Source organism: Rhincodon typus, chromosome 25 (genome assembly GCF_021869965.1).
Source record: "Rhincodon typus isolate 14 chromosome 25, sRhiTyp1.1, whole genome shotgun sequence".
Classification (NCBI taxonomy): domain Eukaryota; kingdom Metazoa; phylum Chordata; class Chondrichthyes; order Orectolobiformes; family Rhincodontidae; genus Rhincodon; species Rhincodon typus.
The window spans coordinates 42,579,262-42,597,199 of record NC_063356.1 but is presented as its reverse complement, the minus strand read 5'-3'; the positions used below and the strand labels follow the sequence as shown (position 1 = coordinate 42,597,199).

Sequence of the window (17,938 nt, the reverse complement as noted above, 5' to 3'; positions counted from 1 at the left end):
AAGGGTCTAGGCCCGAAACGTCAGCCTTCCTGCTCCTATGATGCTGCTTGGCCTGCTGTGTTCATCCAGCTCTACACCTTGTTATTACAGACTATGCTGTTATTTGAAGGTTTAAACACAAGGCAAAAAATACTTGAATGAAATATTCTTAATTCAGTATCCCCATACAAACAAACGTCTGTCAACTCGTCAGGAAATCTTAACTTCAGAAAGTGTCCATTTAAAACTATGTAAGGCAAATTTCCAGTGTAACTTGATGATAAAATTTGAGATACAGTAAACAATTGGAGGACCAAAGGAATCTGCAAATGGATATGAACCAGATGATGTACTGGACTAGATGTGGCAGGTAGAATTCAATACCAGTATGTTTGAAGTTGCTTGTACAGATCTTTTTTTCCATGGCACAAACTGAATGTTGTGTTTTACAGCTAAAATGTTTAAGATAAAATATTACTTGTACTGATGAATATATAAAATCATAGTGCAATTGCAGTTGAGTATTGTGTCCAGTTTTCAGTCCCACAACACAGGAAGATTGTTGAAGTAGTGGAAGTGCTACAACATCAGCTATATAGATGGTGCCTTTAATACAGCAATGTGACCTAAAATGCTTCATAGGAGTATTACAAGATAAAGTATGAAACCTAGGTATTTCGCGTTTTATGCGGCTGAGAGCGCTCAAAGCTAGGACACCCCCTAAAACGTAAGACAGTAAAATGAGGCCATGGTGTTAACAGGTAGTTCTGGAACTTGGTGCCATGTGAACTGAAGATGCAGCTACCAATGGTGGAATTATTAGAATTGGAGATGGTTAAGAGGCCAAACTTAGATGAGCACAGAATGACTTGGAAGGTTGTGGAGGTAGGAGATTGGAGAGATTTGAAATTTGAGGTTAAGAATTTCACTAAACAAGAAACAAAAAGAACTGCAGATGCTGGAAATCAGAAACAAAAACAGAAATTGCTGGGAAAAAAAAAATCAGCAGATCCAGCAGTATCTGTGGAGAGAAAGCAGAGCCAACATTTCAGGTCTAGTGACCCTTCTTCAGAACTGTTTGTAGCCCGGAAAAGGGTGGTATATATGCTAAAGATCAGGTGGGAGAGGACCGGGGAGTAACTGATAGGAGGAGATGGAGCCAGATAGAGAGAGAGCCCTTACAGCTCTTCTTTAGGATAAAACGGGTTGAAGGTGGGGAATAACTGGATCAGGATTGGACAGCCATAATTCAGACCCATTTTAAATTCATTTGTTCGGTCCTTATTTTCATCTAATCCATTAAATTTGTTAGTACAGTTATACAGAAAAACCCAGAACAGTTTTGGAAGCAAGATGATCCTACTCTGCAGTGTTGAAATAGCTGGAAGATTTCAAGCATAGTGCTACAGCACCACCAACAGGAAAGTGTAATTATAGTTAGGCTTTGAAAGACAGACAGTTTCTCTAATAAATATAGAAAATAGGAAGGAAGGTTAATAGAAAAATAGGTGTAACATTCCTAATAGATAATACAGATTGTATCTTTCTTTGTTGGAAACCTCTGGTATATAGAACTAGGAGGGAGTCACTTAGCTTGTGATAGATCTTTTGAAAGGAGCTATCCTATTATGAAGACATCCCAGATTTCTCCTCATAATCCTGAAAATTTGTTGTTATGTATTTGTCCAATTGCCTTTAAAAATTCGTATGGAACCTGATTCCACCACCTATTTTTGTAAGCTCTTTTAGTTTTATGCTGTCCTTTATCTCTTTCATTGTCCATGGCTTTTTTTTGGTGAAGTGGAACTTTACCCTCAGGTGTATAAACTTGTTTCGTATTATTTTAAATGTTTCTTTAAACATCTTTTACTGTTTTTCAGTTGTTTTACCCATTAGCAGATTTTCCCAGATTATTGTAGATAGCATGTGTTTTATCTCATTAAAGTTGGCCTTACCTAAATCTAAAACTCTAGCAGCTGATCATGCTTTTGATAATCAAACACTACATTGAACTTGATCATGATATGGTCACTATTTGATTAACGATCATGCACTAATTAAATGTGGCTCATTGCTAAATCTAATATTGCTTGTCCCCTTGTTGCATCCAGGACATATTGTTTTCAGAAACTGTCCTGGACGCAGTCCAGAAAAACACTACTTTTCTGATAGGTGCTTGTCTGCCTCTCACAATCTATGTTAACATTAAAATCAGTAATACCACTCTGGCTTTGCTCTGCCTAATTTCTGCATTTATACAAATCTAGCATTTCAGAGCTGCCACTAGGCATCTATACACAATACCTATCAGTTTTAGATCCTTTAGTGTTCTTCATAGATACTGTCAGCATGCCTCCTCAGCTTTGTCCATGGTGGATACTTGGTGAGGTAGCATAGGGAGGGAAGAGCGAAGAGTGGCAGTTGAATTGGTATAAGGGCCATATGGTAACACAGTGTATGAGGGGCTATGGATATGGAAGAAAGGCATAGGGTGGAAGTGAAAATGCATGTGGGTAGTGAGGGAAAGTGAATATGAGGAATGTTTTGTGCTTCAATCTCTATTTTATTAACTTCGACAACTGTGCCAGAGCCCCTATGGAGGCTTTCCTCTTAGCCCACCTCAAGAACTAGCAACCTTAGCAAAAATCTAAGTTGTTTGATCTGACTCCCAATCGAGCTTGCCTCCCCAGGCTGAAGATCAGAAATGCGGGCATCCGCTTTTTAAAAGGTTGGATTTGCAGAACTGGGAATTCTCCTGCCTCTGCACGTCCGGCTACAGGATGAAAATTAGGGCCGACTTCTAGATTTCTACTTCTAATTTGCACCTGCAATGACCAAAGTTCAATCCATGTATTGAAACAAGAACAACAATGATCACACTGCATACTTCCTTCCCAACCCCCAGTCAGAAATGATCTATTCATCATTACTATATGCCTGAAATACCTTCATTCCTTCTTCCCAACTGATCCACAGGTCTCCTCGGGTTAGGAAACATGCTACAGCATGTCGGGCTAGATGATGGATCCAACCTTCCTGACGCAGCTGAGTCATAATAGCATCAATCCATGGATAGCCAGTTTTCCCCTCTGCCCACTTAGCTAGTGAAACAGGATTTTTGTCCCAAGGTATGCGCACACAAATTGGATTTCCCTCCATTTTGTCAAAGCATGGGTTATTTGTTGCTGCTGTGTAGAAAAACTCACGCCACAGAAGCTGGCCATAGAGAGACAGTGGTGGTGAATCCGTTTTCTTTATCTGGAAGTAAAAAAACCAAAACAAACCATTTTATTTATCAGACAATATCAATTAATGGCTAAACTGAAAAAAGGGACAGTTTTAAAATAATTTAAAATGGAGTGGGCAACACAAAGAAGCATTCGGAAGGAGATGCAAAGTAATCAAAGGAAGATATTGACAAACATAATTAGAATAAACAATACCAATAACTCAAATAAATGGTGGAGGAAATGTGAGAGACTAAGATGTGGTTGAAGTACATGTGTATAAAAGTATAGGGATCCGTAAATAAGGTTGATGACCTACAGGTGCAAATAGTCAAATGGTATTATGATATCATATCAATAATGTAGACCTATTTGAAACAAGATGCAGAATGGGAATTTAACATTCCTTGCTCCAGGGTTCAAAAGAGGTGGTAATACACACCTGGGTGTATATTACGAGCAAAGTTGTAGGAAGGAGACAAGTGTCCAGGCAATATACCAATGAAAATGCAAGTTCTACCGTGTAGGAGAGAATTCAATTATTCTAATCAGATTGGGGTTAAAAACAGGCTTAAAATATTTCCTGAAATAAGAAAGAAAAAGGATTTCTAGATCAGTTTGTTTAGAAACAAGGAAGGAAGTGGTACTGGATCGAATTCTGAGAAATAAAGAGTATGTGCACAGTGATCACAACATTATTCAGTTTAGCACAGAGTTGTAATGAAATATGACCATCTCTAACAAAAGAAGATTTAACCTTTACGCTACCATTATTGAATCCCCCAGCATTGATCAGATATGGAACTGGACTAGCTTTATAAATTCTATGGCAACAACAGCAGGTCAGAGGCTAGAAATCTCACAGCATGCTACTTAACTTCTGACTGCCCAAAGTCTGTCCACCATCTACAAGATACAAGTCAGGAGTATGATGGAATACTGCTGCTCCAATACAAGAAACTTTGACATCATCCAGTACAAAGTAGCCTAACTGATGGGCACCATATCCGTAAACATTTATTCCCTCCATCACTGACTCTCAATAGTAACAGTATGTACCATCTACAATTTGCACTGCAGAAATTCACCAAGACTCTTTATACAGCACCTTCCAAACCCACAACAAACACGATCTACAGGACAAGGGCAGCATATACGTGGGAGTTCAACATCCACCAAGTTACTTGCCTTCTTCACTTGAAAATACATTACCGCTCCTTCAGTGTCACTGGGTCAAAATCCTGGAACTCCCTCCCTAATGTCATTGTGGGTATGCCTACACCAAAAATGAACTGCGGTGGTTCAAAAAAAGCAGTTGACTACCACCTTCGCAAGGCAACTAGGGATGGGCAATATCCATGAATTGATAAAAGGAAATAGAATCCATACAGTGTGGAAACAGGCTATTTGGCCCAACAAATCCACATCAACCCTGCAAGGAGCATCCCACCCAGACACATCCCCCTACTCATTCTCTGTAACCCTACATTTTCCAAGGCTAACGCACCCAACCTACACATCCCTGAACACTATAGGCAATTTAGCATGGCCAACCCACCAAACTTGCATATCTTTGGACTGTGGAAAGAAACCTGAGCACCCAACAGAAACCCAGGGAGAATGTGCAAACTCCAGCAGACAGTTGCCTAAGGGTGGAAATGAACCACAGTCCCTGGTGCTGAGGCAGAAGTGGGCACCATGGTCAGCATGGACCGGTTTGGTCCAAAAGTCCTATTTCCATGCTGTATTACTCTATGACTCTAAGTGCTAACCATTGAGCTACCGTGCCCCCCTGAAATGGAAACCTTTGTTAAAGCTAAGAGGCATTGTGTATAAAAGTAGTAAATTCAGACTAAAATTTGATTTTGAGAAATGATGAGGTCATAGCAGGCGTACAGAAAAGGGGGAAAAGGGGATTTGAGAGTGGTGTCAAAATTCTGAAGAGTTTTGATGCATGCAGTTGTTTGTTTGCTTGCCAAACCGGTTGTTCACTGATGCGCAGAAGTTTCGTTACCGTTCTAGGCAACATCATCAGTGCGACCTCAAATCGAAGCGTTGGTGTTCTGCTCTGTTCTGAATTTATATGATCTTCTGATGTGGTGGGTCTTGTTACTTCCGGTTCTGTTTTTTCAGCAGCAGTCTGTATACAGGGTCTATTTCTACGTGTTTGTTAATGGAATCCCATGTTGAAAACCAGGCCCTTGCATGTCTGTTGTTCGCTTGTCCCAGTATAGTCACTTCATCCCAGTCGAACTGATGGCCTTCACTGTCTGTTTGTATTGAGACAAGTGAATATTGGTTGTGTCTTTTTACTGAGAGCTGGTGTTTGTGTATCCTGGTCATCAGTTTACACACACACACACACACACACACACAGCTGCTGAAAAACAGAACCAGAAGTGACAAGACCCACCACACCAGAGGATTATATAAATTCGGAACAGAGGAGAATACCAATGCTTCAAATAGAGGTCACACTGGTGATGTTGCCTAGAATGGTAACAAAATGCCTGCACTCCACAGAACAACTGGCTCGTTGAGCAAACGAACAGCCACATCACAACCCGAGCTACAAATTTTTGCAAAGACCTTAAAAAGTTTTGATGCATATACAAGGGAAAAAAGATGGTTTCCAGTGGCTCAAGGATCAGTAAATAGAGGACGTAGATTAAATGAACAAAGAACAAGAGGTGACAAAGAAAAATTATTATTCAACTCCAGAAAACCAGCTGAAGAACAGAACTGGAGCCAGTCTGTACCGAGTTAAAATAGCAGGAAGGGCGAGCAAGTTCAGAGACTTAAGCGGCACAGAGAGGGGCAGACCCAGCAAGTCAAAACGGTGTGGAGACATGGACCCAGAATATTAAAACAATGCAGAGAGATGGGACCAGGTGTTTTAAAACAGCAGGGTGGTGGATCCAGGAAGGGAGCTGAGGGAGGAGCTCATCATAAACAGGGTGAGAAAACAGTGACATCATGGGAAAACCACAAGTCTATTGGTTGGTAAGGAACGGTTGCTCAATGGGTAGCACAGCCTTGGGTGACTGTCAGTGTGAAATTTGCACATTCTCCTCATGGATTTCCACTGGTGGCTCCAGTTTTCTCACAGTCCAAAGATCTGGAGGTTGGTGGATTGGCCATCCTAAATTGCCCTTCAGTGTCCAGGGATGTGCAGGTTGGGTGGATTAGCTATGTTAAATGCAGGCTTGCAAGGATAGGTTGGGGGCTTGAATCTGGTTGGGATGCTGTCCACAGGGTTGGTGTGGACTCAATGAGCCAAATTTCCTCTTTCCATACTGTAGGGATTCAATATGAATCTGCTAATTTGAATGCATATTCTAACTGGCCAGTTCTGATGAAGGGTGTCAACCTGCAATGTCGACTTTCCTGCTCCTCTGATGCTGCCTGACCTGTTGTGTTCTTCCAGTTCCACACTGTATGGGCTAAAAGATGCTGGGCCAGGTGACATGCTGTACCTGCATGGTGTGAGAACTCGTGAACCTAACTGTGGTTCACTGAGTACATCTGTAGGAAATATTGGTTGTTCTCTGGTTGAGAATTGATGAGCTCGAGTCTGTGCTTTGAACACTGTGATACATTAGGGAGGGGGAAAGTTATCTGAACATTGGTGTCTTAGGAGACAGTCACACCCCTGATATTAACTCCCCTAAATCTGGTCAGTGGTCAGGATCAGGAGGATGTGACTATCAGTGAGGGAATATGAGCAACTGAGAGCTAAATTAAAAGCAGAACCAAAAGGATAATGACCTCTAATCACTAGCCAAGCCACTAGTTAATTGCCACAGGGTCAATCAGATTAAAGAGGTAAAGGCAGAGCTGCAATATTGTTATGGGAGAAGTGGGTCCAAGTTCATGGGACATTGGTACCAGTAATGGGGAAAGAGGGAGCTGATCTGATGGGAGCAGGGGCAGGGGTAGGGAGGAAGGTAGGCAGAAAAGGTAGAAGGAAGAAGAGGAGAAGATTCAATTGCATGGAAAATTAAAATTAAATGTTAAAGGACAAGGTAAGAATGCAAGTCAGTGATGGGGCTTTCATTTTCCAAGAACAAAAATGTATGAAATGTCATATTGCATCAAAAAAGCATAAAATTATTGAGAAATTTGATAATAGAAAAAAACTTAAAGGTTTTGTATCTGAATGCATGAAACATTGAATAAAATTGAGTTAACACTCCAAATACAGATGGATGAGTATGATTTGGTTCTGATTACTGAGACGTGTTGCAGAGAGACCAGGTTTAGGAATTGAATATCTAAGAGTACCCAGTGTTTCAGAAGGATAGGCGAGATGGAAAAAGAGGTGGCATAACTTTTTTATTGAAGGATAAGACTGGAGTTGTAGTGAGAAAATGATGTAGTCTTTGTGTTGAATCTCAGGAGTTGGGAGAGATATTAAATGAATATTCTGTGTCAGTTTTTACTGTTGAGAAAGAAATGGAGGCTAGAGAACTCGGGGAAATTAATATTGATGTTTTAAAAACAGTTCACATTACAGAAGAGGAAATGCTGGGAGGTCTTAGGAAACAAAGGTAGTTAAATCTCTAGGACCTGATCAAGTGCATCCCAGGATGTTGTGGGAAGTTAGGGAGGAAACTGCCAGGCTCCAAGCAAAAATAATTGTATCATCTATGGATGATGTTCTGGAGGATGGCTAATGTTTAAGAAAGACTGTAAGAAGAAGCCTGGAAACTGGAGATCTGACAGTCTGACATTGGTGGTGGGTAAGTTGTTGGAGGTGATTCTGAAAGATAGGATTTACATGCATTTAGACAGCAAGAATTGATTAGGGGTAGTCAGCATGGTTTTGTGCAAGGAAAATTGTGTCTCACAAACTTGATTGGTTACTTCATTAAAAAAAACTCAAAAAGATTGATGAGGGCACAGCAGCATATGTTGTTTACTTGGACTTCAGTAAGGCCTTTGACAAGGTTCCACATGATAGGCTAATTACTAAAGTTAGATCACATGGGATTCAGGGTGAGCTTGCCAATTGGATACAAAATTGACTTTATGGTAGGAGACAGAGGGTAGTGGTGGATGAGAATATAAGTAGTATGGTTAGTAAGTTGCAGATGATACCAAAACTGGTGGCATAGTGGACAGTGAAGAGGGTTATCTAAGATTACAGCAAGATCTTGATCAATTGGGGCAATGGCTCAGGACTGGCAGGTGGAGTTTAATTTGGATGAATGTGAGGTATTGAATTTTGGTAATACGAACAAGGACAGGACTTATACAATTAATGGTAGGGCTCTGCGTAGTGTTGCAGAAGAGACAGACCTCGGGGTTCAGGTACATAATTCTTTGAAATTTGCACCACAAGTAGACAGGGTGGTTCAGAAGGCATTTAGCACGCTTGCCTTCAGTGCTCAGACTTTTGAGTACAGGAGTTACATTGCCATGTTGAGGTTGTACAGGATGTTGGTGAGGCCTCTTCTGCAGTACTGTGTGCAGTTCTGGTCCTACTGTTATAGGAAGGATATTATTAAACTGGAGAGAGTTCAGAAAAGATTTACCAGGATGTTGTCAGGAATTGAGGGTTTGAGATATTAAAAAAAGACTCGAAAGGCTGGGATGTTTTTCACTGGACGGTAGGAGGTAGAGGGGTGACCTTATAGAGGTTTATAAAATCATGAGGGGCATAGATAAGGTGAATAGCAAAGATCATTTCCATAGGGTGGAGAAGTTCAAAACTACGGGGCATATTTTTAAACGTGACAGAGGAGAAAGATTTAAAGGGCAACTTTTTTTTTAATAAAACAGTGGTTAGTATGTGGAATGATCCGGCAGAGAAAGTGATGGATGCAGGTACAGTTGCAATGTTTAAAAGAAATTTGGATACGTTCATGAATAGGAAAGGTTGGAGGGATATGGGCCAAGCAGAGGCAGGCAGGACTAGTTCAGGTGGGAACATAGTCGGCGTGGACTGGTTGGATTGAAGGTTCAGTTTCCATGTTATATGACTCTTATGTCTCTATAACTACAAAGTGTTAGGTGAGACCACAACAGGAATATTGCATAAAGTTTTGGTCCCCTTGAGGTGGAATGTAGTTACATTAGAGGCAGTTTAGAGGAGGTTCATTAGATTGATACCAAAACAAAAATTGCTGGAGAAACTCAAAAGGGCTGGCAGCATTTGTGGGCAGAAAGCAGAGTTAATGTTGCAAGTTTGGTGACTTTTCAATGGAACTGTTCTAAAGAGGAGTCACTGGACTAAAAAGGTGTTAACTCTGCTTTCTGTGTACATGATTAGTAAGTTTGCAGATGACAGTAAAATAGGTGGTATTGTGGACAGTGAGGAAGGTTATCAGAAATTGCAGTAGGATCTTGATCAGCTGGGGAAGTGGGCCGAGAAATGGCAAATGGAGTTTAATATAGATAAGTGTGAGGTGTTGTATTTTGGAGAGTCACGCTGAATGGTGGGGCCTTAAGGAGGGTAGTGGAACATAGGGACCTTGGAGTTCTGGTGCATGGTTCTTTGAAAGTGGAATCACAGGTAGACAGGGCAGTGAAGATGGCTTTTGGCACACTGGCATTCAGTCAGGGCACTGAGTACAGAAATTGGGAAGTTAAGTTGCAGTTGTACAGGACATTGGTGAGACTACGCTTGGAATATTGTGCTCAGTTTTGGTCACCTTGCTATAGGAAGGATGTTATTAAACTGGAAAGAATGCAGAGGAGATTTACGAGAATGTTGCCAGGACTCAAGGGACTGAGTTATAGGGAGAGGTTGGACAAGCTAGGGTTTTTTTCTTTAGAGTGTAGGAGACTGGGGAGGGATCTTACAGAAATGTATAAGATCATGATTGGCATGGGTTGTCTTTTTCCCAGGGTTGTGGAATCAAGGACTAGAGGGCATCTGTTTAAGGTAAGAGGGGAAAGAATACATGGGAACCTGAGGGGCATCTTTTTTTTTTAAAAACACAGAGGGTGGTATGCATATGGAATGAGCTGCCAGTGGAGCTGGTCAAGGCAGGTACATTAATAACATTTAAAAGGCATTTGGACAAATACGTGGATAGGAAAGCTTTAGAAGGATCTGGGCCAAGTGCAGGGAAATGGGGTTAACGTGGATGGACATTTTGATTGGCATGGAATAGTTTGGGCCAAAGGGCTTGTCTCCGTGCTGTAGGACGCTATGGCTCTATGACCTGCTGAGTTTCTCCACCAATTTCAGTTTTTGTTTCAGATCTTCAGCATCTGCTGTTCTTTATCTTATGATATTCACTCGATTGATTCCAGAGGAGAGGGGTTTGTCTTATAAGGGAGATTCAACAGTTTACGCGTAGAAGAATGAGAGAAGATCTAATGAAGGCATATCAAACGCCAAAGGGGATTGATAAGTTAGTCACAGAGAATGTTTCCTGTAGTGGGGCAATCTAGTACAAGGTTAGAATAAAGGGTAGTGGATTTAAAACAGATATGGGGAGAAATTGCTTCTCTCAAAAGGAATGTGAAACTGTGGAATTCACTACCCCAGAGTACAGTGGATGCTGGGATATTGAATAAATTTAAGGAGGTGCTAGATACATTTTTAAATTGATCAGTTTGAAGGGTCATAGAAAGACAAGAAAGTGGGAGTGGTGGCTGAGATGAGATCAGCCATGATGGTCTTGAATGGCTGAAAGGGCTTGAGGGGCTGAATTGCCTACTTTTCCTACTTCTTGTATAAACACGTATATATTTCCTGATAGAGAAATGCCTCAAAAGATATCCATCTTTTAATCCCAACAAATAATTTTAGTCAGTGTCTTTACATAGGATTCAAGTGAATCTGCAGTAATGTCCACCAATTGCAAAGTGGTGGATGAGATTCAATAATAATAATGTAGGCCTTGGAAGGGTAGACAATGAGAAGGAGGTGGCACAGACACAATGTGCTGAATGGCCTCATTATGTGCTGTCATTTTATAATTTGACGGTAAAAACTGTGACCTAAAATTGCAAAGTTCCCTGCACAAAAATGGTGTGATGAATTCCAGCCATGGTACACTGCAAGGATAAAAATTAAAATAAAAATCTTCCTGTTCATACTACCGATAGAGTATACAACGAGCAACCAGATTTTTAACAGTTGATACATCATTTGGGCAGCAACTTTGAGCCAACACAAATAAAAACACAATAAATAAATCAGTCACTTGCTTAGTAGTTTCATTTTTTGATATTGAACATCACAATTAGAAATCTTAGCATTTGTCACAAACAGCAAAATAAAAATACTTACACTGCAACATTTTCCACCTCTCCCAAACGAGCTTATATGCTTCTTTGAGATGTCAGAAATACATTATCTTTCTTAATGAAAAGCATCAGTTTAGCAAGAGTCTCAAAACAGAGAAATTCTTTTTATTGTTTCATCAGTACTAGACAGTAAAAATAATTCATTTCTGAAAAACTCACTCTTTTATATAATTCTGTTAGCTTGAAGTAGAAGAGTCGACAGGACAGGCAGCCAAATCGAAGGTAGGGACTGAGGCCTGTGGGACTTGCCAGTAGTGATAAGGCATTCATTCTGGGCTTTTCAAAATTAGCTACCCATGCCTACAGAAAAATAAAGTGATAAACTGTCACATTGTACAGATTAAGTGTCTATTCTGAAGAGCTCCAACCTCTGCTAACACCACTAGGCACTCACAAGGTGACCTACTCATTTTGACATGTTTTTTGAAAAGCTTTCTGCTTTTTGGCTGGAATTGTTCTGAAACTACTTGGCTAATCCAAGTAGAGTTTTGGAGGTTGAAAAAAATCAGAGTATAAAGATTTAAAAGGTCAGAAATCATATGACACCAGGTTATAGACCAACAGGTTTATTTGAAAATACAACCTTTCAGAGCGGAGCCCCTTTGTCAGGTGAAGTGAGAAAGAAGCACACAGAACACAGAATTTGTAAGTAAAAGATCAAAGGGTCACACAACTGATGACGATGTATTAAACAAACCTAAGTTCCTGTTTATTCTTTAATCAGTTAGAAGGCTTCAATTGTAATTATAAATTGTGTTCTGTTTGCTTCTTTTTCACTTCACCTGAAGGGGATAGGCTCTGAAAGCTTGTGTTTTCAAATAAACCTGTCGGACTATAACCTGGTGTTATGTGATTTCTGACCTTGTCCACCCCAGTCTCATACCAGCACCTCCACATCAAAGATTTAAAAGGCTTTTCACTTGCCTTTCTTTCCAAATGTCTCTCCAGACGAGTTAAAGCCTCAGTTTCTCCACCTGGCCACACAGCAGAAGGCAGACCTTCGGTATCAAAGCCTAGTCAGACAGATGGTCAGGCATCAATGCAGTTGGACAAGTATCCAGGATTCAACTTGTGGCTAAATAATTAATTTGGTTTTGGCTTTTATGATTGGACAAACACATTATTCAATTACTATATTCAATACCTCATTAAGCAGTTATTAAAAATTAAAACAGTTGCCTTTTTGTTCTGCACAGATGTTTACTATTTTAGAGATAGTCTGGATGTCTCCCACATCTCCCGCACCTCATCCCTCACACCCCGTCCACGCAATAAAAACCAAAAAAGAATCCCCCTTGTCCTCACGTACCACCCCACCAACCTCCGGATCCAACGCATCATCCTCCGACACTTCCGCCATCTGCAATCCGACCCCACCACCAAAGACATCTTTCCCTCCCCACCTTTATCTGCTTTCCGGAGGGACAACTCTCTCCGTGACTCCCTTGTCCGCTCCACACTCCCCTCCAGCTCCACCACACCCGGCACTTTTCCCTGCAACCGCAGGAAGTGCTACACCTGCCCCCATACCTCCTCCCTCACCCCCATCCCAGGCCCCAAGAAGACTTTCCACATCAAGCAGATGTTCACCTGCACATCTGCCAATGTGGTATACTGCATCCGCTGTACCCGGTGTGGCTTCCTCTACATCGGGGAAACCAAGCGGAGACTCGGGGACCGCTTTGCAGAACACTTACGCTCGGTTCGCAACAAACAACTGCACCTCCCAGTCGCGAACCATTTCAACTCCCCCTCCCATTCCTCAGACGACATGTCCATCCTGGGCCTCCTGCAGTGCCACAACGATGCCACCCGAAGGTTGCAGGAACAGCAACTCATATTCCGCTTGGGAACCCTGCAGCCCAATGGTATCAATGTGGATTTCACAAGTTTCAAAATCTCCCCTCCCCCCACCGCATCCCAAAACCAGTCCAACTCGTCCCTGCCTCCCTAACCTGTTCTTCCTCCCACCTATCCCCTCCTCCCACCTATCCCCTCCTCCCACCTCAAGCCGCACCTCCATCTCCTACCGACCAACCTCATCCCGCCCCCTTGACCTGTCCGTCCTCCCTGGACTGACCTATCCCCTTCCTAACTCCCTACCTACACTCACCTTTCCTGGCCCCATCCCCGCCTCTTCGACCTGTTTGTTTCCTCTCCACCTATCCTCTCCTCTATCCCTCTTCTATCCGCCTCCCACTCTCTCCCTATTTATTTCAAAACCCCCTTCCCCTCCCCCTTTTCTGATGAAGGGTCTAGGCCCGAAACGTCAGCCTCTCTGCTCCTATGATGCTGCTTGGCCTGCTGTGTTCATCCAGCCCTGCACCTTGTTTACTATTTTAGCTTTGTTAAGCTAATAGACAGCAATAGTTCAAAACAAAAGGCTCCAAAGTTAAATGTAGAATCAGTATGCCATTTGATCACTCAAACCTGTTCTCTGCCGTTCAACAAGATCATGGCCAGAGTTCAAATCCTACCTGGTTTTACCTCCGATCCCTTACTACCTATTGGTTAGTGAGACAAACCTATCTGTCTCAGATTTAATACTTAGTGAGGAAGGTTCCTCATTTGTCCCACCATTTGTGTAAGTATGTTGCCTAACTTTGGACCTGAAAAGTCTGGTTTGAATTTTTATGTATGTCCTCTGGTCTTATACTACACAAGTTAAGTAGTTTCTGTCTCTATATTCTGCCTATTCGCTGTAAAAACCATGAAAATGTAAATCAAATCAACCCTTATCTTTCTATTACAGTGAATGCACAACCAGTTTAGCTGATTCCGACTCATAAGTTAACCCTTGCAATCAGTAATTATAAGCTATATCCTGCTATAAACAAAACATGCACCCTGCAGTTTGCTTCCAAAATCTCAATCCTTTACTCCAAGAGTTGTCTGATGTAACATAATTCTTGTATTCTAGTCCTACGGATCACTGGACTAGTAAATTAGAGATCCACGTTAAAGGATACGGATATAAATCCTAACAATGGCAGCTAGTGAAATTTGAAATGACAATTATGGACATAAAGTGAGTTTCATCGTCAAAATTAATAAGACTATTATGGATTGTTGTTAAAAAGTCCTATTTGACTCAGTGATGGTCGTTAGGGAAAGTAAGATCTGCTACCCTTGCTCTGTCTGGCCAACATGCATTTCCAGATCCACAGCACTTTGGTTTTCTCTTAATGGTTTAGCAATTGAGTCAGTTCAAGGCCAACTAGGGATGGGAAACAAATTCTGGTTTTATCAGCAATATCGACACCCCATGAAAGATCTAAAACCCATCACTACATTGCCCTTTTTAATTACGCTTAAGATATTTTAACAATCTACGTACATTTGCATCCTTTCCCTCCCCTACCTGCAAGAAGTTCATTGGACTTCCACTGTTTCCAGCTTTCCACCATTTAGAAAATATTCTGTTTTGCTCCTTTTAGTAAAAATGAATTATCTAATATTTGCCAACATTACACAGAAACCATGAACAAAAAAAACTGGAAGAACTGTGGAGGCTAGAAATCAGAAACAAAAACACAAGTTGCTGGAAAATTTCAGCAGGTCTGGCAGCATCTGGGAGAGAAATCAGAGTTAATGTTTCAGGTCCAGTGACCCTTCAGTTCTGAAGAAGGGTCATTGGACCCAAAACGTTGATTCTGACTTCTCTCCACAGATGCAGCCAGACCTGCTGAAATTTTCCAGCAATTTCTGTTTTTATCGAAACTGAAATCCTGTGCTTGTTTAATTTTTTGAGAAAATTGTTCACAGTGCATGTTCATCGCTGTTCCTAATTATCCTTCAGTAGAATCGCTGTTCCCAATTATACTTAAGCCATTATCATGATCCATTGAGTTCCTTGTGGTGTAGGTACAATTTCAGTACTGTTATGAGTGGGTGTTCCAGACTCTGCCCAGTAACAGTGAACTAATAGTAATAGAAAACAGACACATACTGAGGAGCAGACATCATGGAAGGATTAAAAACCAAAAGAACTGCTATAAATCAGGAACAAAAACAAAGTTGCTAGAAAAGCTCAGCAGGTCTGGCAGCATCTGTGAAGGAAAAAACAGAGTTAACGTTTTGGGTCCGGTGACCCTCAGAACTCAGTTGACTTCCTCAGTTCTGCGAAGGTTCACCGGACCCAAAACGTTAACTCTGTTTTTCCCTTCACAGATGCTGGCAGACCTGCTGAGCTTTTCCAGCAACTTTGTTTTTGTTCCTGGAAGGGTCGTCAGTCAGTTGACAAACTCAGAGCAAGTCTGTGCCACAGCCTTAACATGTTGTGGGTGGGCTAAATTAACTTGATAGATGTTGGCTTATCTGATTGGCCAGCAACTCCAGCTGTACCAGAGCTTGGTGACAGGCACTGCTGGGACAGCAACCGGCCACAGTATGGGAGTCCTACTGGCTGCCAGACCAAGGCAGTAAGGGATAATGGGTGGGAAGATCTGACAACGTTATGAAGGGGAGCAAAGGGTAGGTTTTAAAGTCCCTGTAGGGAGGAAAGATAGGAGATTGTCACCAATGTGCAAAGGACACAATCTGAAGATGACATTCCCCTTCCTTTCCACACTTTGAAAACTTTCAGAACAAAAAAATCTGCTCATTCTCAGGAACCTCAACTGTGTTATAGTGTGGGACGGATAATAAATGGGCAGTTGAGCTTTTAACAAGCAAGGATGAGCTTACTTACAGATGTGGGGAAGGGCTCCTATGGTACAGCGGTAGTACCCTACCTATGGAGTCTCACTTGCTCCAGAGATATGTCACAACATGTGTGAACAGGCTGGTTAAAAGTATCTACATATGGTGGGCAGGCTGCAGATTTGGGCTTCTACCCAACACCTACTGTGGGGTGAGTGGGAAGGTGATGAGCTGGGAACCAGCCAGTGTTCAAAACACATGTGGGTGGTAGACAGCATGGTAGCTGTTAGCAGGGCCAGAGCAAGTGGGGTAGAAATAGGAAGCAACACCACTGAGCCAGAAGCTGCACGAGTTGGGGGATAGGAAGCAAAGGTCTCAACTTTCCTACAGAAGAATATTTTGCTAATTGGGAACAGGAAAACTGATAGTGAATTCCTTGCAAATTAATGCAGAGTCTCTAGATTAAAGCTGAAAGGCTTCAGGAACTATTATACTGGAAGAAAATGGATGTGATAATAGTGATGACTGTCAATTATGTAATTTAACATTAAACAGTTTTAATACATAAATGCAAGTCTTTATGAAATATTATAATTCAAAGAAACTTGCATACTGTCCATGCCTAATGTTCCAGAGTATAGATGCTATAGGAAGGATAGAAGATGGGGTAAGACAGTTGGGGCAATGGCGTTTTTGGTTAAGGATAACATTAAAGTTGCACTAAAGGAGGATATTTCTGGGAGAATGTACAGTGAAGTTATATGGTGGAACTGAGAAATAAGAAAGGATGATCATCTTATTGGGATTGTGCTGGAAGCACCCAAATAGTCAGCGTGAAATTGAGAATCAAATGTGTAAGGAGATCTCAGATATCTATATGAATAATAGGGCTGTAATATTAGGGGATTACAACTTTTCAAATAATAGGCCGGGACCACCATAGTGTTAAGAGCTTGGATGGAGAGGAATTTGTTCAGTGTGCAAAAGAAATTTTTTCTTTGTTCAATAGGTGGATGTGCCTACTAGAGAAGGAGCAAGTCCATACCTTCTCTTGGGAAATAAGGCAGGGCAAATTACTGAGGTGTCAGTGGGGGAAGCACTTTGGGGCAAATGATCATAATTCTATTAGATTTTAAATAGTTATGGAAAAGAATAGAACTGATCTAAAAGTTAAAGTTCTAAACTGAAGGAAGGCCAATTTTGACAGTATAAGATGAGAACATTCAAAAGTCGATTACAAGAGGCCATTCGCGGGTAAAGTGGGAGCCACTCAAAAATGAGACAAAGAGAGTTCAAAGACAGTACGTTCCTGTTAGTGTAAAGGGCAGAGGATGGTAGATGTAGGGAATGCTGGATGACGAGAGAAGTTAAGGCTCTGGTTAAGAAAAAGGAGACACATGTCAGGTATAGACAGCTAGGATCAAGGTGAATCACTAGAGCAGCAGGAGCATACTTAAGAGGGAGATCTGGAGGGCAAAAAAGGGACATGAGATAGCTTTGGCAAATAGGGCTAAGGAGAATCCAAAGAGATTCTACAAGCACATTAAGGGCAAAAGAGTAACTAGGGAGAAAATAGGGCTCTTAAAGATCAACAAGGCTATCTATGTGTGGAACCACAGGAGATGGGTTAGATACTAAATGAATATTTTGCATCAGTATTTACTGTGAAAAAGAACATGGAAGCTAGGGAACTTGGGGAAAATAAATAGTAATGTCTTAAAAAGTGTGCAATTTACAGGAGAAAACATTTAAATGTAGATAAATCCCTGGAACTTGATCAGGTGTATCCTAAAACTTTGTGGGAAACTAGGGAAGAGATTATTGAG

The 17,938-nt window shown here is 41.4% G+C and overlaps 1 protein-coding gene across 2 annotated transcripts in view; it reads right to left on the bottom strand.

Annotated features, from left to right (window-relative positions):
- LOC109935958 (cryptochrome-1-like) overlaps positions 1-17,938 on the bottom strand; it is a 77,869-nt gene that overhangs the window by 37,028 nt on the left and 22,903 nt on the right. For both annotated transcript variants that reach the window (XM_048612186.1, XM_048612187.1), the window contains exons 5-7: positions 12,396-12,484; positions 11,631-11,771; positions 2,926-3,237 (exon numbers count right to left, since the gene is read on the bottom strand). In XM_048612186.1, the coding sequence (XP_048468143.1) occupies positions 2,926-3,237; positions 11,631-11,771; positions 12,396-12,484 (542 nt within the window). The remainder of the gene's footprint in view (positions 1-2,925; positions 3,238-11,630; positions 11,772-12,395; positions 12,485-17,938) is intronic.